This window comes from Chondrus crispus, genomic scaffold (genome assembly GCF_000350225.1).
Source record: "Chondrus crispus Stackhouse genomic scaffold, scaffold_167, whole genome shotgun sequence".
Lineage (NCBI taxonomy): Eukaryota > Rhodophyta > Florideophyceae > Gigartinales > Gigartinaceae > Chondrus > Chondrus crispus.
The window spans coordinates 28039-49166 of NW_005179038.1; the positions used below are offsets into that span (position 1 = coordinate 28039).

General features: G+C 55.9%; 4 protein-coding genes; 2 read left to right on the forward strand and 2 right to left on the reverse strand.

The window, feature by feature from the left end:
- Window positions 1-8084: 8084 nt before the first annotated feature.
- On the reverse strand, window positions 8085-10225 carry CHC_T00008624001 (Serine/threonine protein kinase). XM_005714112.1 is given in 2 exon segments: window positions 8085-8848; window positions 8849-10225. 1 exon segment carries the CDS (start codon window positions 10223-10225, stop codon window positions 8849-8851), a length of 1377 nt encoding a protein of 458 aa, XP_005714169.1. The 3' UTR covers window positions 8085-8848.
- A 1129-nt stretch (window positions 10226-11354) lies between these two features.
- On the forward strand, window positions 11355-12233 carry CHC_T00008707001 (probable U3 snoRNP component Imp4p). The gene has a single exon (XM_005714113.1). It carries the CDS (start codon window positions 11355-11357, stop codon window positions 12231-12233), a length of 879 nt encoding a protein of 292 aa, XP_005714170.1.
- A 1539-nt stretch (window positions 12234-13772) lies between these two features.
- Window positions 13773-15185, forward strand: CHC_T00008558001 (hypothetical protein, conserved, contains radical SAM domain. putative Fe-S-cluster redox enzyme). Its single transcript, XM_005714114.1, has one exon. It carries the CDS (start codon window positions 13773-13775, stop codon window positions 15183-15185), a length of 1413 nt encoding a protein of 470 aa, XP_005714171.1.
- Window positions 15186-15278: 93 nt separating this feature from the next.
- Window positions 15279-16415, reverse strand: CHC_T00002977001 (hypothetical protein). The gene has a single exon (XM_005714115.1). The coding sequence runs from the start codon at window positions 16413-16415 to the stop codon at window positions 15279-15281; it is 1137 nt and encodes a 378-aa protein (XP_005714172.1).
- Between the last annotated feature and the right edge of the window lie 4713 nt (window positions 16416-21128).

A 21128-nucleotide genomic window follows, 5' to 3' on the forward strand; every position in this document is an offset into this window, starting at 1 on the left:
AATTTCGAATGTAGGGTTGTCACTAACGACTGCGTATGCTTCTACAAAAGCCCGTAGATCCACATAATCAATTTTTGTAGTGGCCTTCGCCAACCCAAGTTGTACTGACCATAAATGTGGGATTCAACCGGAAATGGGAGAGGAATGTTTGCAACAGACTCAACTCCATCAGTGCTGTGGTCTCTCAAAGCCTGGAGGAAGGACTCAAATCCCAATATTTTTGGATGGTATAGTCCCATGTTTTCACTCCTGTGGTATATCGCCAAGTGTCCACTAGTGTACATACTGTACTCGAACACCCGATGGTGTCTGACCGCATTGGTTAATTCCCAATTCGAAACGTAATTACCTTATAGCCCGGTAAGTTGGGCAGCGCAATTCGCGTCCTTGTACGTACTGTACTCGAATCATACCGTCTAATGTATGATACCGGCGTACCTCGCTGGCGGCCAAGTGCAGGACCGTTAATGCCCGACGTGTAGTCGTACCGTTACAGTCTGGCCCTGTAAGAACGGGGACTACAGTAGTAGATATAATAAAGTAGGGAAAGGGAAGGACTCGAGGGGATGATCGATCATCACCGGTGGAATCATCTCGAGGGCCGACCCCTTTGTCCCTTGGTTTTGTGCCTAAGTCTTTCGCCTGACTACGATTTGCATTTCCTTCTGTACGTCGAGTACAACGAGAAGTACCCACCGGAGGGGTAACGCACGACGAGCGCTCGGCATAGCGCCCGGATTCGTCCTCCGTGACGACGTCGCCTCAGCACGGCGCCGAGTTACCACGTCGAGGACGTCGATCTGCCTTTCGTGGCATCATTGTGTCGAACCCACACCGCTCTACCAAAACCTCTACCAACCAGCTACCGAACTCCCCTCTGTCTTGTTTTGTGGTTCTTACTACACGTGTGCACGGCACTCGTCGCGTCTCGCACGCCTCGAAGTACAGTACGACGTGTCGCAGCTCCCGCTACCCGAAGCCGGTCGAGCGCGGCACGTTCTACTACAACTCGCTTCAAAGCGAAGACATTTTCTGTGCAGGATGTCCATCTGACAAAACTCCGGAGGTCAGCCGCACCGCATAAGCAACGACCTTCCCCCCTCCGACACGCGTAAAGTATAGTCGTTACATCCCACTCCTGTAGGCAACAGGATTGCTAAAGTCACAAGATTTGCCATAGTTTTAGGTTCCTTCCAAACCGAAACCATTACCATGGGCTTGAATGTTCCCGGCTGTAGCCCCATATTTAGTTCCACCTCTTCATATTCCTCTACATCAATATCCTCTAAATCGAAGTCAACATCGAGCCTTGGCTTTTTTGTTGGCGTTTCCGCAACCGCATTAGAGCACAGTCGATTTAAACCGGCTTCGGCATCGACCTCGCCATCTAAAAAATGTTAGAATAATTCGCAAAGCGCATCGCAAACAAAAATGCCGCTGCGCCTTACACCGAACATTTGCAAATTTCGTCACCAAACGTTGGTCCGAGTTCTTTCCGCAACTTGTTAAAAGCCCTGCGAAAATTGTCCGCCTTGTATTCTGCGAAAAGCGGGGACATTGCCTGTATTGTGCTCGTCGCCTCCTTTCCTGTAAGGCGTCCTGACTGAAGCCATTCCCGAAGAAGCAAGACGGGACGGGACTTGGAACTCAGTTTTTTGCCATGGCCGAGAGGTGGGAGTGAAGAAAGTTGGGAGGTTGGAACGAACGAAGAGATTGTACCTATGATTAAAAGCGAACAATACTAATCGATTCGCATTTGGTATGTCTCCCGCCACGTGCAGCCAAAATTGCGCCAAAATGGCCCGCCCGCGGCGCTGTAATACGTCGCCACGTATCTCCCAAAGAACTATCTTTCTGTAGCCCCTACTGTATAGATTAGGAAACTGGTGCCGGATTTGTAAACTTTTGATCACATTGCTGTCAATATCCGGGCCAAAGATTGCTAAATACGTGATTTCGTCGTATTTTGGCCATGTTCTCGGCTTTGCAGATCTATGATGAGTCCATGGAAGACAAGTGTCACTCAATGTAACGGTTTATGGAACCAATCCGAGTGGATATTGTAGCATATCCTCCTCTTAGAATTAGAATTAGATTAGATTTATAACTGTGGAGCCCGAGCTCTACAGTACCTCAGTGCGCGCGCACACGTGTACCCCACGTGTACGGGGGCGCGCACACACACGTGTACGACACGTGTGCTGCCTGCCCCGACGGCTGACAGCACTACAGTGCAGGCCGACCTGCACTACTGTAATGTTATGATAGCTGACTCTGTATATTAAATATGAGCGGACCGCCGGCGGTGGAGGACGACAAGCACGGACCTGTCAAGCATCCTCCACCTTGGTCCGCTCGCTTACTCTCAGGTACTTTCGTCTGTTTTACATAGGAGTAGCACCGCGCGCGGGTCGAGGACGCGCGCAGCACGCCCACGAGCCGGCTCCGGCTCCGCCCGTCGGTACTGGATCGCCACCCAGTACCGCTCCGGGGCGTCGAGGCGTAGAACCGCTCGCGCTTGCGCGCGTCCTCCCCGATACCGCTCTACCACCGCTACCTCGAGCCCGTGCCCGGTACCGTGGGTGGGCCGTGCTTCTATCTTCCCGCCGATCGGGGTCTTTCCGAACTGTCAGTACTCACCCCCCTCGTCGTTGGGGGTGATTATACTACAGATATGTCGTGCGCAAAACCAAAGTTTGCTGTTGGTTTTCAATTGACAGGGGGGCCAAAATGGCATAAAATCGCAATACGTCGGCGGTACGTCGATGACTCTATAAATTGTAAGTCATATTTTTAGAGGACGGCGGTTCTGATTGCGGAACATCATGATTACACTCTCACCCGAGGCTTTCGTAGCTGAGGCATCTCTGATGCTCAGCAAGCAAGGCATGAAGACCGTTCGCAAGGCTTCCGAACGAGATTTTAGAAGCTTGTTTGGTGTCTCTCCAGTCGTTGCCTCCCTGCTTTTCGCAAATATTGATAAGATTGTACAGTTCAGGGCACAGGCGAAGCATCTTCTTTGGGCGCTGCTTTTTTTGAAAGTGTACTCTACGGAAGCGGTCCACTGCGCTATCGCAGGAGCAGATCCGAAGACTTTTCGGAAGTTGTCATACGTGTACACTCGAGCTCTATCATCTCTAGGAAAGGTATGTCGACAAGAAAAATGCCTTTGTCGTTTTTCGGAATTTGACTAACTGCAATCAGCTTATTTGGGAGGGACGCTTTGAGGGAAGAGAGCACAGTAGATACAAGGCATCTGTTGACGGAGTGGATTTTCGGATTGTGGAACCCAAGCTGTTTTCCAGTTCTTGGTATTCCCACAAGTTCCATGATCCAGGCCTGAGGTATGAAGTAGGAATATCTATTGATTCTGGTTTGATAGTATGGGCACATGGACCGTTTCCATGTGGCAGCTATAACGATTTGACAATTTATCGACTAGGGATGAAACAGGCACTATTTGTTGCAGAACGCGTGGTGGAAGATGGGGGATATCGCGATGAGACATGTACTTGTTCTCAACAAGCAGATCGAGATACATGGCCGTTTGTTCGAGCTCGTCATGAGGCTGCTGGCAAACGCTTGAAACAGTTCAACGTGCTCTCTCACAGATTCCGACACAAACTAGTCTTTCACTCAGCTTGTTTTTTTGTTGTTGCCAATATCACGCAAGTACTTATCGCGAACGGGGAGCACATATTCAACGTATATTAGAGCCGAAGGTGAGTTGGTAGGTTGTTGGAGGCTGCATTGTATGCAGTGAAATGGTCACCATTTTGTATTCAATAAACGCCGAGTCTGATTGCAGTAAGCAGTTCCCAACAAATGAAGAAAGCGTGAGCAGTACCCTTCTCATCGGCTCAATTTGGGTAGCTTTAGAATTTTCCTAAAATCGGCCATTTTACCCCTGCACTGGCCAGATTTTCAGTACCAAAAATTTTCTCTTTGACTGCTCCACGTACCATCCGGCTCAATTTGGGCACCCATACCGCAGCACATTTACCTAGGCTGCGACAAACCGAGGAGACTTTGTGCTGCGGCATGTTGCGGACCGGTATCGTGACTCTCCCCTTTCCCCTTGACACTAGACCGACTCTGTGTCGGCCACTAACTCAGGGGAACTTCGTCCAAAGAAACCGAAAAACTGCTCTCTAGGTTTCGAGCAACCTTCGCCTCTCCAGAAGGATCTACGTTTTCTTCGTCACAAAAAGACTCCCTCGACATCACCCTACTGTGTGTCTTGATAGCCTGTGAGCTCGCGTGTTCGCGATTTGAAGTTTCGTTAGCCTTCGACAGCCTTTGAGAAACATTCGAAGTGAGAACAGCCGCTCCCTGCATTTCCACTATTTTTACGTGCTGTGCGAGTGCAGGATGCCGTTTTAGGGCACGGATTTCGTGTGATAGTATGTTCTGGACTCTGTAATTGGACTGGAGAAGACGAGCAACCTGTGCGAGAGCGCGGGAGGCGGGTAGCCTGCCGTCAGTCAGTTCTTGAATTGCTTTTTGTAGTTTGAGGTTTTACGTTCGCATGACCCTATGTGAGGTCCAACTGACAAATTGGCGCCCTGTACTGGGATATGAGATATCAGATCGTGTGTCGAGGCCATTTGAAGCACTATCAGAGGTAGCAAGGTATATAAAGCGGTAGGCCATAGGCCAAATAGAACATTTGACGAACGACGCTCGAGCATCGTACGGTGTGATGGAATGGTGGCCTGCAACAGCCAGTTAGATTTTCTAAGAGGTATTCGCCCATGATAAATGGCTCATAGAGAGCAATTATTCCCTTGTCTTCTGCATTGTTTCCTGAAATGAGCGATTCACAAATTAGTCGCAGGGTTGGAGAATATGCGTTGTGTTTGCGGGGGGCCGCATAACGATAATATTCAATCTTTCACACGTCTCAAGCCACGGTAGCCCATCACAGGAGCTGTGTCTGTCCACCAACAGCACAATGTGCTTATCTGAGGAGATGGTGTTTCAAGCATGCTTGTTTATGTGCTCTGCAATTTTGACGAATATGTTTCGATCCACGGATCCATTCTTTGTTACGTGAAGAGATGTGTATGAAGGAAACCACTGTCACCCACAAAGCCAGTGCGGTATTCCTCGCGAGTCAGTAAAGACAAGTTCGCTCAGGGGCTCCTTCCAAGTGCCGACAACCCGTTTCCCGGAAGCTACGAGAAATAGAGGTACAATGTTTCCGCAAGCCGCTACAGCGATACTAGCGGTCACATGCTTCCCAACGTCCCGCATGCTCCTCCTCACAGTACCGCTGTGGGTATTAGAGGAGATCTAACACCTTATTGTTCTACCGTACTCTCCTGAGACAGCCGTCTTGTCACAGTTCCAAATGCGGCGTGGGTCCAAAAAAATGCCGGGATGATTTTCCTCGACGCATTTGAGGGCTTTCGCCAGAGTGGGTATATGAGACTGATTTTCAGCAGCGAGGCGTGCGCTTGAGACATTTTCAGCAACACGATAAGCGAGGGAGCGATTACGAGCTCGAAATGAACGGATAGCGTCTGGTGAGGGCAAGCCATTTGCGTATCTGGCGGAACGATGAGCCGAAATTTTGGCGTGTACTGTGCTTATCACGTTGTTGTCTACTGCGAAGCCATGGTGAACGGCATGTAGAGCTCGGTTAACTACAAGTTGTTCCTTACGTGGAGACAGAACGGGTTTGCGGCCGGCGTGATTGTCCTCTGTATTTAGCAACTTTTTGAGTTTGTCCGTGTTTGAGCTCTGATATGCATTTTTGATTCGTATGGCGGTTGATCGAGACACACCTGTCTTTCCTGACGCTTTGAGGGCACTGTCGCCCCCTGTGATTAGGGAAAGGAGCTTTGTGCGTCGAGCTGCCTCCTCTTTTCTTTTTGCGATTTGCCTCTTGTGAGTGAGTGCTTGCGCTCTCATTGACGGTGGCACACCGCCACCGCCGAGTCAAGGCGAACGTAGGGTGCAGGAGGGAGGAGAACACTGTCTCTGCGCGAGGTATAGGGTTTTGAGATGCACTGTGGAAAGTTTTAGAAGGCGGGGGAGGCATAGGCTCGAGGTTTGAACGGTACCCAAATTTCACCATTACAGAAGGTCTCACGCAATAGTGCTATACCGGAGCAGACCTCGACATATGGCACTATTGCGTGAATGGCACTATACTGAAAGCGCCAAAACACAATCATTTACATACAGTTGTCTCTGATCGCTCGCTTCAAACAGGACATGTCCTGTTTGAAGCGAGGGATCAGAGATGCCAGGCTTTGAAGCGGAATTCTACTGTACCTCTCAATAGGCGACAGCTGCGAACGTCCCTGCCTCCCCCCCTGTCCGCTCTCTCCTCCCTTGCACTCGCTCTACCCCTCCCCCCCCTGCGGCGCCCCGACCAGATGCTCTCTGCCAAAGTCAAGCAGCAGATCCCGTGCCCGCTGTGCGTGATGCGGCGCTACGTGCTGTGCGACATGTGCAGCGGGCACACGTGTATGAACACGTGTAGGAAGTATGATAACCGTGCCAAGGCGTTTTCGTCGCACTAATGCGTGGCAAGCACTACTCAAAGTGGCCCTATTGCGCGACCCCCCCTGTACTCAAATTAAGCCTGTGAGAAGGGTACTGTATTGTTGCGGATTCAAATTTGATTTCTGCTTGACACGTGGTACACGTGAGAGCTGCCGCCTATGGCCTGGCGTTCAATGCGCGGCCCACCCCGACACTGTCGGGTGAGGGAATCTAGGGGAGGCGAGGACGTTGCGGGGAAGCGAGGACGTTGCGGGAGGACGAGAACGTTTGGACCCTATGGTGTCGTTGGGCTGGAGGCTGACACAAGGTGCTGAGAGGAGCCGCCCGAACCAAGGGAGGTGTCGGGCGGAAGCGCGGACAAGACGTTGGACGTGGGCATAACGTTGGGCTCGGCGGTGTGCCGAGGAGAACGGCGGGATCGGAGAGGACAGGAGACTTAAGAAGACCAGGAGATCGCGACGGAGGGGCTGATGGAACGGCCCGAGTCTCGGGGGGTGGCAGCTGGTGCCGGCACGGGACTTGGGGGACGGAACGGCCGCCAAGGGCGGCGGGTATCGGTAGTATAAGATAGACGCGACGCGCATATAGGATAGGTATCGAGGAAGCTACAGGCGAGCTGGAGGTAAACTCGAGGACTACTTTCAGATCCTGCTGCGCCCGCGATCGGTGAGGTATGCGGCTTGGACTAGCCGCAACAGTATAGCACTGCGTTTTGTGCACCGAACACGCCATTTCCCGCATCTCCCTGGGGCGGAACTCAAACGCGTTGCGCAAAATGAGCAAATCATCAAATTTGATCAAATTTAATAATTTGCTCCTTTGCTACTGTGTTGGTGGAGATGCACTCATCGGAGCAAACCACTCAACTTTGATCTCCACCATACACCCCGCTGTCTCATCCGCCATACGCTACCGCTCCTCCCCGACGAGCACCTGGAAGCTAGGTAGCTTCCTCCTCCCTCCCCCGCCACCTTCATCGCCATGGTTGCCTTGACCTTCGCTCAACCCAACCCGCTACCGCGGCACGTCGGCCTCGCCGCCGCTCCGCGCTGCGGGCCCCCCGCGGTGCCATCCCGCCGCCCCCAGCACGCGCCCCGCGCGACGCTCCACGCGGACGCGCGCGTGCCGGCCACGGCCCCACCCGCAGCCTTCCTGCCGTGCGTCCCGGCGGCGGCGAGCGAAATCGAGTGCCAGTACGCGCTCGACATGCTACGCCGCCTGCAGTACACCGAGCTGGAGACGCAGCTCCCGCAGCGGCGCATCGGTACCGCGCACGTCACGTCACCCGCGGCCACGCCCGACGCCGTGCCCGTCCTGTTCATGCACGGGTTCGATTCCAACAGCCTGGAGTTCCGCTACATGCTCCCGCTGCTGGACGAGGAGGACGCGGTTGACGCCCACTTTCTGGACGTCCTGGGATGGGGACTCACGGAGAAGCCAAATGCAGACGGCTTTTCGTACGGGCCGGACGCGAAGCGAGAGCATTTGCGCGCTTACTTGGAACAGGTTGTTGGGGACCAGCCCGTTGTCCTAGTCGGCGCGTCCGTCGGGGGAGCGGTCGCGATAGATTTTGCCCTCAACTACCCGCAGCGGGTCAGAGGGTTGACTCTTTTGGCACCACAGGCATTTACGGATAAACCTGCGTCACCTCTAATGCAAAAGTTTCCTATATTGGCTTCAATGGGCGCCGATATCTTACGCTCGGACTGGCTTCGAAACCAGGCCGTACAATTAGCCTACCATTCCGAAAAACTTAAGTGTTGCGATACTCGAAGGATAGGCGGTCTTCATTGCAGATCTGACGGGTGGAAGGAGGCTGCTGTTAATTTCATCATCGGCGAAGGGTATTGTCTTAGCAACAAGGTGCAACACCTAAATTGTCCCACCCTTGTCTTATGGGGTGAAAACGATCGTGTTCTACCGAAAGGCGACTCTCAAAAATGTCTTGACACTATTCACAACTGCAAACTTGAGATCGTGAAGGACAGCGGACATAGCCCGCATATCGAAAAACCTTCACAAGTCACCCGTCACATCTTAGATTTTCTCCAAGGCCTCGCCGGTATCGTATAGTCGTTGACCACACTCCCACGTTCTACAGCTTCCCAATTGGCAATTTTCGGATGTTGCCTAATCACCCTTATTCTCCCACAACCCTTCTTTTCCTTCTTCCACCATCCCTTGCGAACCGCCCTGGAACCCATAGGCGTTAATACTTTAGAAATATTCACGAGGGATAAGAGACTTGTACAGTGAAAATATTTGAGTCCACTTCATATTTCTTATTCGATTAGAAGGGCATCTTCGGCTCTACATTCATCGTTGATTCTGTTTATACAGAATCAGCCAGATCTGATGTTCTGTCGTTCGGAATCTTCCAACTTGCCTTGCCAATCGCGTTCTCGACATCAGCTGGTGTGATGCGAATCTTCTTCAATTCTTCCCGTTGCGCAACTCTCTCACCAAACCATGCATGCTTCGCAACGTCCTGCAGTTTGGCTCGGTTCTTTGGTTCCTTAATAAGCATCTTCTTGATTAAATCCTTCAGCTTCCGAGAAACCTTGGGTTGGTCAGGAAAACGGAGTTGTTGCGTGCAGATGCAGTCGTAAATTTCAAAAACCGACTTTGCAAGGAAAGGAGCGCGACCGTACACCATGTAAAACAGAGATGCCCCTAATGACCAAATGTCAGCGGCGTACGACTCTGGTGGTGCTTTCGGGCTTCTTTCGGAAACACACAATTCGGGAGCTATAAATGCGGGTGTCCCTGGGGCGGCGGCCTTGGCCCTCGGATCTTCCGCTGACACGTCGTACATGCGCGCCTCACCGAAATCCGATATCTTCACCGTGCCATCACCACACCGCAAAAGGTTGTCAGGCTTGATGTCTCGATGTGCTATTCTCTGATAGTGCAAATACTCAAGCCCGGCCACAACATCACGCATAATTTCCCTAACGCCGTCTTCTGAAAGGGGCTTGACTCCCTCCAACTTGCTCGAATCCATGACAACTCCTCGAGCCATGTACTCGACAATAACACAATATCCGTCTCGATCCGGGTCAAACAGGACGTCCTTGTGTCGCACAATATTAGGGTGGTCGAGCTTGCGCAGGACAGCCTGTTCCTCCCGGTTACTCATGGATTCGGAGACACCATTCTTCTTCACGTTGAGAATGACTTTGACAGCGTAAAATCTCTTGTCGGCTGTAGACAATGCCAATTTGACCTTTCCAAAAGACCCCCGTCCAATGCCGCCGAGCATAATGTATTCATTGACATGCTTTCTCGTGGATACAGCTCTCCCCCTCCATGAATCTCGCAGAGGGTCGTACCTGATTCGCTCCTTCAGCAGCTTATTCGACTCTGTGACTTTTGCCTTTTTCGGGACAAGACACGAGAGGCCGGTAAGCCAGGTAACTGATTCCTCCTTCGTTGCAAGAACAAGGCCTACCTTGCGGCCGTCGTTTGTCTCAACCGTAAGCTCTCTATCCTGGGAGCGAAGCTTCTTAACTTTTGTCAAGTTTAGCCTGCCTTGGTCGACACCGCGCTTCTTCGACTTCCAATTGAGCGAAAGCAGGTCTTCGCCGAGCCAAATCCAGCGCTCTCCGTAGCGTCGAAGCATCTTGCGCTTCTGTGCCCTAGTGCCCCGGAGCAGGTCAACGACACAGTCCAAAACGGAGCGACCCGCGAGTGCGGAGACGTCATGCATCTCACTCGCCGCGGCCTCCTCTGCGGGGTCATGCTGAAGCTCTTCTTCGACATGAGAGAAGAGGAGGTTATCGTTGGGGCCGTCCTTTTCATACTCGGAAACGACGGTCAACCACGACTCTGCCGAGAGCCTCGCAAACGAGGAATCCTGCCTCACCAGTCTACCCTCCTCCTCACCTTCGACGGATTCGTCTGCGGAGATATCATCCGACAGCGCGTCCTCATCGGAGTGGTCCTCGGAGTCGGTAAAGTCGGCGTCGTCGTCGTCGTCGTCGCCATACCTGAGCTCGTCGGAATCGAAGGCATCATCCTCGGGGGGCACACTGGGGCCTCCTACGGCGGGGTCATACGCGTCGGGGTGGTACTCCTCGGGGAGGATGTGGTCAGCCTGTGGCGGCGGGGCCGCGCTCATCGGTGGTGGTGCGAGAGTCCAAGACGCGTGTCTTGCGCGGTAGCGCACTCGGTAGCCGAGCAAGCGCGGCCAGTGGTAAGGGGAGGGAGGGGGAGGGGAAGATGCAGGGCCGGCGTGCGGGGGGAACACGGGGAGTGGGGCGTGGGGGGGCGGATGTGGCGGTTATGGAGGATTTTGCGGGGCCAAGCGTTTTGGGGTTTTTGAGTTGTTTTGTGGGCGGTATGCGCACGGGCAACAGCACGGGCGGTTGCTGCGCTCCATGAGCGCTTCCGTCTTCGCTCCCCGCCTGGTGCCAGGCACCGGCCCCGCATTTCCGCTACTGTAAGACTGCCTTTCTCGCCGTTTTCCACCATCTCCCCACCTCCTCCACTGTTGCTTCAGGAAGCACAAAACCTCCTGCTTCCGCAATGCTGGAACCACCTCTCCAGATTCACCCTTGCACCCGTATCTGTAAGCACCCATATATATGTAAGCACGCATATTTATAAGCACCATGTCTGTAAGTACGCCCGCCCACTGTAAACACCCATCTCTGCAAGCAAACTCACTGTAAACAATCTGTCTGCACACGTGCCCATGCTTCTCTCCTTTTCTCCGCTGCGCACGTCGGCGGTGGCGTATCCCACCTCATCAGTAGGGCATTCCTCATCATTACATCCATCGCCCCGATCCCCCCTCCCATCCCTCTCTCCACGCCCCATCCCCCTCCGACGCCACCATGCTCCGCCGCGAAGCGCGCCAGCGGCGCGAGTACCTGTACCGCAAGTCGCTGGAAGGGAAGCGTGCGGCGGACTACGCGAAGCGCCTGGCGATCCGGACGGCGCTGGCGGAGGGGCGGCCCATCCCGACGGAGCTGAAGCGCGCGCAGCCGCGTCTGTCGGCGGCGGACGCCTACGCGGACGCGCTGCACGACGCCCCGACGTCGCACGTCGACGACGAGTACGCGACGGCCGCGCGCGCCCCGCCGCGCGTCGTCGTCACCACCTCGCGCGCCCCGTCGGCCCGCCTCTCGCAGTTTGCAAAAGAGATCCGCCTCGTCTTCCCCGACGCCCAGAGGCTCAATCGCGGCAGCTTGGTCATCACAGAGCTGGTCGCGGCCGCCAGGGCGAACGGCATGACGGATGTCGTCGTGCTGCATGAGAACAGAGGACAGCCCGATGGGCTCATCGTGTCGCACTTGCCGTATGGACCCACCGCGTATTTTAGCTTGAGGAACGTCGTTATGAGGCATGATATTGAACCGGAGCATTTGTCTACCATGTCGGAGGCAGCGCCGCATCTCATTTTTCACGGTTTTGATTCGAGGTTGGGGGCGAGGGTGGCGGATGTGCTCAAGTATTTGTTTCCCGTGCCCAAGCCGGATTCGAAGAGGATCATGTCGTTTTGTAACTTCCAAGACGAGATTTCGTTTCGCCACCATACCTATATGAGGGAGGGGCATCAGAAGGAGCAGATCGACCTCAAGGAGGTCGGGCCTCGATTTGAAATGCAGTTGTATCAGCTCAGGTTGGGAACTCTTGATCAAGACCAAGCCGATGACGAGTGGGTCCTCAGACCGCATATGAACACTGCCAAGCGAAGGAAAGCTCTTGGATAACCACAAACTCAGTAAAAGCACCACATTGTACAGCATCTTTCCTTTACATCCCTACACATTAAGCGCACCTCTGTCCAATTTACCCAACTCGCTGTATAAAATCCAAATACACCTCGCAACTCTCACAGTAAAGGTGCTCGGCATCTTCAACCCTCACCACCACTGCATCAGGCAATTCCAAGTTCGACACCGGCGTCAACGGATTATACCCGTCCGACCTTTTCACCGTAATCCTCGCACGAAACGGCTCTGTCCTTCCAATCACTCTCACCACTGCCTCATAAACCCCATCCCCAGGCACTTGGTTAACAAACTCGCTACACTCCACCACCGTCTCCTCAACAGCCGTAACAAACCCAACCAACCGATGCGGCCTTCCCAGCAGCCTCGCCGCTTCCGCCACCTCTCCACTCGCGAGCGCATTCCTCACCCTCGTCGACGAAATAATCCCCCCGCCATCCCCCGCATCGATGGCGTCCACAACCCTAACCTCCAGCCCCCTCTCCGGCGCTAGCTCCCTCAGCACATCCACATCCCCCACGGCCCTCCTCCCGAACCTCCAATCCGCGCCGCACACGATGCCCTTCGCGGCGAACCGCTCGACCAGCAAGTCCAGAAACTCCTCGGGCGACTGGTCGCATATCTCCCCGAACGGCAGCGCGCGCCACGCCACCGGCTGCCCCACCGTCAGCGACCACGCGCGCAGCACCTGGTCGCGATCGACCGCCGCCACCACCGCCGCGCGCGGCGGCCACTTCAGCGCTTCCGCCATGCCCGAGAACGACAGCAGCGTCGGCGAGCCCAGCGTCGCCGCCACGCGAGCCAGCTCAAGGTGGCCGAGGTGGAACGCGTCGAACTTGCCCGGCACGATGATCGTGCCCGCCCGTCGCCGCAAGCGCGCCGCTGAACCCGCGCCCGGCTCCGGAGTCGGCACCTTGGTCGCGGCCGCGCAGCAGTGAGGGCGCGGTCGAGGAGATCGGTGCGTGCTGGGGAGCCTCCGGCGCGAGGTGTGGGGAAAAGCGCGTTTGCGGGAAGTGGGTACTGGCGATGGGGGGGTGAAGGTTTGCATGGTGGGCGTTGTTGGTTGAAGACGGAAGGGTGGGGGGTGATGAGGTGCCGGAGGACGAATGCTGCAGTTGCTGACGTACAGGCTGCACGTACCGTCGCAGGTTTGTCGGGCTGGAGCGGTCAAGGAAGATGGTCAAGGAAGACGGTCAAGGAAGACGGTCAAGGAAGACGGTCAAGGAAGACGGTCGATGGCGATATCTCGGGGACCAAAAACAGAGAGTTTGTCGACTGGCGAGCTGCACCAGAGCACATGGACCCCTTGCACACGTTTCAGCCGTGTGCAGGCAGCCTGCGTTTGCAGAGGAATTCCGAGCCCGTTTTGGAAACGTACAGCAGTATGTAGTGAGATCACGGGGACCTTTCTGATCCGCCCCAATTTCCCCCTCAACCGCGATCACCCTCCCTGCCCTCGACTCACCGACCTTCACAAGGACGCCGTCGCCGCGCCCCCAGCAGAAACTACGCGCCGCCATGTCCTTCCACTGCTTCCACGTTCTCCGCCAGCGCCTGGTGCTGCGCTCCATGCGCGCGTGGCCCGCCTTCACCTCGCCAACGCCGGTGTTCCCGCCGGCCCCCTCTCGCGCTCTAACCTCTCTGCGGCGGCCGCGGCCACGCGTCCCCACGTGCTCGGCGACGCCGTCGCACCGCGGTGCGCGGGGTCTGGCGACGCGGCGAAGCGTGGTACCGGACGGCACGGTGCACCCGCTCAAGGCCGACGTCAGCCCCGGTGCGGGCGCCGAGCCGTGCGCGACCGTCCCCGTCGACGACGCGGGCCGTGTGTTGCTCAAGAACATGACGCTTCTCGAGCTGGAGCGCTGGGTCGAACACGACATGGGACACAAGAAGTTCCGCGCCAGGCAGCTGTGGAGGTGGCTGTACAAGTCGGACAAGCTCGTGGCTACGTTCGAGGAGATGACTGATTTGTCAAAGGACTTTCGCGAGATGTTGAAAGACACGGCGAGGATTGACGCTATTGTCGTGGATAAGGTCCATGAGAGCGAGGACGGCACGAAGAAGGTCACGTTTCGATTGGATGCGGGGGGCGTTATTGAGACCGTGCTTATTCCGACGGAGGGGAGGACCACTGTGTGCGTTTCGAGTCAATGGGGTTGTGCATTGAACTGCCAGTTTTGCTTTACCGGGAGGACAGGGTTTAGGAGATCGCTGACACAGGGAGAGATTGTTGACCAGGTCGTGCAAGCAAAGCGCTTTTTTGAGCAGGGCGACATGGGGAGGGTTTGTAATGTTGTTTTCATGGGGGAGGGCGAGCCGGCCCATAACATTGACAATGTTCTGCGCGCAATTGATGTCATGCTGGACACAAAGGGGCTGGACTTTAGTCATAACAAGATTACCGTGTCTACTTCTGGCCTCATTCCGGAAATCAAGCGCCTTGCGCAGGAAAGCAAGGCTAACTTGGCAGTTTCTCTACATGCTACAAACAACGAGCTGCGGAGCTGGTTAATGCCCATCAACCGAAAGTACCCTGTGGAAGAACTGATGCAGACGCTCAGAGATGTGTTTCCGCGGCAGGCTGCACGTCAGCAGAAGGTTTTTTTTCAGTATGTTATGCTCAAGGGTGTCAATGACTCGCTTGTTGATGCCAAGGAACTGTTACGTCTTACAGCGGGCGTGCCTTGCAAAGTCAACCTCATTCACTTCAACTCGCACGAAGGGACCGAGTTCGAAGCGAGCGATGAAGGTACTATGCTCGCCTTCCAGGACTTCCTCGTGAAGAAGGGAATGACGGTCACAATACGCAAATCGCGCGGTGATGATAAGATGATGGCTTGCGGGCAGCTAGGCAAGCTGGGTCCTAGGCAGGCCCCGCGGATGAAAGTTCCCGGGAAGTTTGAGCATCTCGTCAAAGCTCGAGCGGCATGACTACGTGTGCTTTCTGTACGCGGCTAACTCTAGGACTGCATGATTCTGGACTCTTCTGGTTGCACCCGCTGTTCGAAAGATTTTGGAACATCTTTATTCTTCTTCACTGTCGCCCGTCGCGTGTAACCCGAGATACCGGAAGAACTGCACAAACTGGACGCCTCCCCAGTAGTTGTTTGCAAATCGAAGAGCTACGATTCCACTATTGACAGCGCCTTGTGCCCGCCCTCCTGCCAATCGAGCAACCCCAAGTTCCATACCCTCGACAATCTGAAACCTGGTGTTGCTGGACAGAGCCATGAATGCGCCCCACGCTGCAGAGTTGGGAACGACCGCAGGCAAGGGGCGTTCCGGCTGGTAACTCTTGTCAAGTTGTTTGCGGCCCTCTATTAAGCCGTACGTGATCGCTGTGCCGACGATTCCCGCAACAAAACCAACCAAAGCATACTGTGCACCGGCATAAAAGAAAGAGACGGCTCGCTGAGACAGTGTGAAGCTCTGCAGAGCTGTAGACTGCTGGAAGATATTGCTGGGCAGGGTAGCGAGGTACTTGCCCAGTCCAGACATGGTTTCATTTGGCAGGGATAGTGTGGGAGCTAGCAGCCAGACGAAGGCCGCTTCGACAACAGTACCCACAATGAGGTCAGAGGCCACGTACTCCAACTCCTGCATGATATCCTTGCCGCGCACCGCTATCTCAGACGCTAGCGCCGTACCATTGCCAACGACCTCTTGTACCAATAACTTGAAGACGAATGATGAATCGGCCAAGAAGCGGGTGCGGAACGCAGGGATCCCCAAGCAAAGCTTCATTAGTGGATTGGCAATCGCCTCCTTATAGCGAGACAACGCCTCTTTAGATAAAACCCCGGCAGCTAACGCTATGCGGACGTCTTTCGGAAGTGGGCCATCAGAGCTTTCTCCAGGACCGCTAGGATCGCTAGAAAACTCCCCACCGCCTCCACCACCCCCACCTCCTGATGAGCTCCCATCATCATCATCTCCGCCGTACATCGATGTCATCGATCCGGGTTCATCGGAAGCCGCCTCGGCTCTTGAGTGAAGAGCCTGGAGCGCACCCGATCGCCACGAGTGACATCCATCCGGTGATTCAAAACTCTGAGCCGAACACGAGACGCGGCGGCTTTGCAGTCGGCGAGGTGCCCCGCTACTAGCCTGTTTGAGAGAGATACGGCAGGGAGGGCTAAAGATAAAAGTAGGATGGAGCATAGCGCAAACAGAATAGATTCTCGCTCTTTCCCCGACAACAACGCAAAATGTCGCAGGTGCTCTCTGACCGCATGGAGCGGAAGTGTTAAAGTCGTTGTGCGCAGCTTCTTTACTCAGTCAGTAGTGATCTGGCAATTTCATTCCGCATTTTGAGAGTTATGATAAATTTTTGTGTCGATGAGCTGGACACAAGTCATCGAAAATCGACTCTGCCGACGCTATAAAGGCATATTTTCGCCACACTCGCGACGGCGACTCTTCAGATTGCTCTCCTCCTATGTTCCTGTTCACGACACACAAAGTCACCCCCTTCATTGAAATACATGCAGCTTTAGCTTCCCATCACCATTTTCAGTTCTTGAAAACACCAAGGTATGAACTCTGAGGGTAGGGTTTCTCCCGATCCGTTCATGGGAGCAGAGGGTACAGAACGGTCCTGTTTCGCCTGTAATGTGGGCAATGAGCGCACTCCTAGTCTCCCTGTGCATCTAACGGTCTCTCAAATCTCGAACAGGTCCAGTGTGGATACCGGGGTCATCCCAAACCCCTTTCTGACACTTCCACAGGACTCCGAGAACACTGTTTACCTTTGCAGCTATTGCCGAGATAAGAACTCTGGCTGGAATATGATATGTGCGTCTAAAAAGTATCCCAGAATATCAAGAAAGTCTTTAGCGGCCTGGAAGACGCGGTATCTTCCGAAAATGGATAGGGCTGAACGCCAGACATGTGAGATATGTAGTAGAGCTGGAATAGAAGATGCAGTGAACGTGCCAAAGGGTCTTACATGGACTAGACCTACCCCTTCCAACATTAGATCATATCTTGATACTGTTGCCAAACACTTTCGAGACAGCAAGCCAAAGTACTGGGGGGGTAACTGGTCCTTGACAGATTAGATATCAGTTTTGCCTAAGGAGCTGTGGACAGACGTTGTGTACACCATGGCTTCTGACCGCCGTATTGTATTGTGGTCAGTATCTGCAAGAGCTAGTCGTCAAAGTGTGAGGGATGTGTTTCCTCTATCTAATAACCCTGCGTTCATGCCACAGCCATCTACAAAGGAAGCTCTAAGCCATGGTTCTGAGTGTAGTATAATGACCGGCGCGAGCGCGCGGAGGTCATCGGACGGCCGTATACGGTATACACGTGGGCGGCTGTGCCCACGTGTAGCGAGCGCGCGCGCATGCCGAGCGGTCGTAATCTGGCGTACGTGTACGTTAGCACACGTGTCGTCCGTGCGGTAGTCTGTAAGCAACACGCGTGTACAGTGGTGCACACGTGTAGTAGCAGCGGCCGTGCGGTAGTAGCAATTATGGCGCTAGTTTTTTAATTGTGTACAGTACCCGGCACGCACTAGGCGGCAGGTACTGTACTACTGTACTGGGACAGGTGTCCGAGGCGTCCCCCTGCGGGGTTAAGACCTGGCACCCGTCCCCACCAGTAAACGGGGGCAAGCTCGCCCCCGTCCCTTTTGCGCCTACGTACGTCCGTTTCGGTTGTCCGCCGCGCGCGCTGGCTTCTAACCCGTTACCGGTCGCTCCCGTTTACGCACCACGGGGCGACTGCGCGTAACCGGCCAGTGAGCCACTCCCTTTTCGCGAGCTCGTCCGATCGGTTCAATTGGCGCGTCGCGTCCGCGCCGCGTGCTCCCTCGCTAAAGCCTCCGCCTCTCACCCAACCCAGGGCGGAGAGGAGTTATCCCACATTTGGTACTCTTGTGGAGGGGATAACTCTCGAGGTTGAGCCGCACGCGTGGTCGCTCGATCGCGCGCAGAACCGTACGGACGGAAAAGGTTGAGAAATCACCGCGTCGATCGCGAAGCGTATTCGACGATGAACCGACCGGAAGAAGGGGGAGACTCCGCCTCCGGGCGTCTGAGCACCCGCAGTGGCAGTGGCGCACCGCGCCCCCGGGTGGAGAACCCCGAAGCCCTGCTGCGACCGCCACCGCGACCGGGCCGCACGCGAGCGTCCGCATCGGATGTTACGCCGGCCGTGTCGGCAGGCACCGAGAATCGCGTCCAATGGATGGTCGACGCGATTCAGCCGCGCATCCAGGCCTGGGTCGAGGAGTTCCTCGCTACGGAACTCCCCCAGGTAGCGCGCGTATGCCTCGACCGAACGGTGCCCGCGCTCGTGGACGCGCACGTACGCAGCGCGATACCACCGCTTTTGGACGAACTTCTACCCGCTCAAGTCCAATGCGAGGTGGTGACCGCGCTCACCACTGTGGATGAAGAATCCCCGTCCGGTACGGCTCTAAAGGGAGCCATCAGCTCCGCCGTGGCCAATCGTCTGGCCACGACCTTCGCCGGAGCAGGAGTCGACGCACGCGAGCAGCGCGACTCGACCGCTCCGGATCCTACGCTAACGCACGCTGAACCGATCGGCGCCGCACCCGGGATCGGTACAATGGCCCCTCACCCGGAGGGTAAGACCATTTACCTCCCACCAATTTATGGTGCTACAGGAGGGCCCACAGAAAATGGCCCTCCCGTACTCGCCGATACGGCCGGCCCCCGCGGGACAGAAAACCGCCTGGGGCGCTTCGCGACAGAAAAGCGACAGCCGTATCGGTCGAGCAGAAGAAGCGCACCCGGCGCTCAAGGCTACACCTCGGAGGGTACAGAAAACCCCTCCGAGGAAGAAGACACAAGACGTCGCCACAGGGCGACGCGCAAGAACCGCGACGGACGCTACGCGCGATACCGCGATGCCGGAGGGGTCGGGTACCCCTCCGATGATAACCGCGACGGACGCTACACGCGATACCGCGATGCCGGAGGAGGTGGATACCCCTCCGATGACGAGGACACCGAGTCGGACGGATCGCGCAGAGGCGACCGCAGAGGTCGCAATGCGCGCGACCGACGTCGGTTCCGGCGAGAAGACTCCGATCCGGAGGGCTACAGTAGCCCCGGCGGAGAAGGAGACCGCCACCGCAGGGGCAGAGACCGCCGGTCTGCCCCGAGGCGGGATCCGAAACGGCTGCCGGTGATCAGGCCGCTGAACGACCTGTTCACCAAGGCCGTCGACTACCGCACGTATAGGCTGGAAAATCGCAGCGCGCGCTACGACGCGAGTACCGCGCGGCGAGTTAACCGATATCGGAAGAAGTTGGACGTCCAGCTGAAAACCCACACATTCGGTGGTCAAGATCCAATCGCGGTGCTAGGATTTCTCGCGCGCTTCAAGATGGCCTGCGACCACAATGGGGTCAGCGAAGGCGCGGCCGTATGGTGTTTCCAGTTTTATTTGACTGGGCAGGCTCACGCCTTGCTCCAGTCCAGGCTACACGGGAACACCATGGCGGTCGATGCGGAGCAGCGCGATATGCTCGAAACCTACGCGGAAGTTGTTAACTTTTTATTGCGCACGTACGCGACTGACGAAGTTATTTCCGAAGCGGTCGGTGATGTCACCTCCTTCCGTCAGAGCTCTAATATGACGGAGGAGGTGTACAGTAACCAGTTGTGGGACAAGGCGTTGCGCTGCGGAACCGTATTTTCGGACAGGCGCCTGAAGTCCCTTTTTGTTGAAGGACTTCTGCCAGCGACGTGCGCGCAGGTGCGGAATTATCTCGCGACGCATCCGGGCGTGGACTACCAAGCGGTGGCACGCTACGCGCAAGCGATAGGCGAGACGCACCGCTCGGCTCGAAGACAGGCGACCTCGCTCGCGTCGCCTCAAGCACCGTCCGATTCGGTGAGAAGATTCACGCGCAACGCGCGGACAAGGCCCGTGCTGTCGGTCGAGTCCCTGTCTGAACTCCCGACAGCGCGCGGAACCGAAACGGAGGAGATACTGGCGGTGACGGACCAGTCGGCGACGCCGAGCTCGCTTAGCTCGCCGCCGACTAGCTACCATCCGTCACCTGCCTCGTCCCCGGCGGGCGCGCCGATGGCGCCCGCCCAACACGGTGACGCGCGCGCACATCCGTACGGAAGGCCAGTACAGAACCAGCGGGTCCGGTTCTTCAACCAAGGATTACCGGGACCCCCGCCGTGCCGGTTCTGTCTGGACCTGACCCACCGACAGGAGCAATGTCCTGTGGTGGCGGATAGCGCGCTGCGTTCGAAGCTTTTGCAGGCCCGCGAGGCCAATTATCAAAAGCTTCGGATCCGTCAAGGTCTCCGCCCGGGTTCGCCGTTCGAGCGCCAACCGCCGACCGCGTGGCGAAATTCGCGTGCGCAAGCTCCCACGGGCATCAACGTGGTCGAGCCGCGCGAGGCCGTCCAATCGGAAGAACCCGCGCTACCGCTGACGGACGAGGGGCCCGAGGACCTTGGGTTGACGGGGGAAGCCGGGGAGGACGCGTAGAGGCGTCGACGATCCTCCCCGTGCCAAGCCTCAATAAACAAGGCACCCCGTCGACCGCTTCGGTACGCGCGCCATCGCAGAGCCGAACGGACGAAGCGGCAATTTGCTTCTTCAAGAAGCAAAATTATAAGGTCACCGCAACGGTCGGACGACGACGCGCGATGATGCGCGCCATCACGCCGGTTCTAGATTCGGGCGCCGGCCCGAATCTAATCCACCTACGCTGTGTGGCAGAACCGTGGCGCGCTGCCATCCAGTCCGCGCGGAGCCCGCCGCTCATCGACGCTTCGAATAGGTCGATGAAGGCCCTCGGCGAGCTCAAACTGTACGTCCGGATTGGTGAGTTCGTCGCGCGCGTGCCGTTCTTGGTCGTCACCAACCTCGCGGTGG

Excerpts from the sequence above, each read along its gene's own strand:
- CHC_T00008624001 (XM_005714112.1), bottom strand. The coding sequence starts at position 10,225 with ATGCATGACGTCTCCGCACTCGCGGGTCGCTCCGTTTTGGACTGTGTC.
- CHC_T00002977001 (XM_005714115.1), bottom strand. The coding sequence starts at position 16,415 with ATGCTCCATCCTACTTTTATCTTTAGCCCTCCCTGCCGTATCTCTCTC.
- CHC_T00008558001 (XM_005714114.1), top strand. The coding sequence starts at position 13,773 with ATGTCCTTCCACTGCTTCCACGTTCTCCGCCAGCGCCTGGTGCTGCGC.
- CHC_T00008707001 (XM_005714113.1), top strand. The coding sequence starts at position 11,355 with ATGCTCCGCCGCGAAGCGCGCCAGCGGCGCGAGTACCTGTACCGCAAG.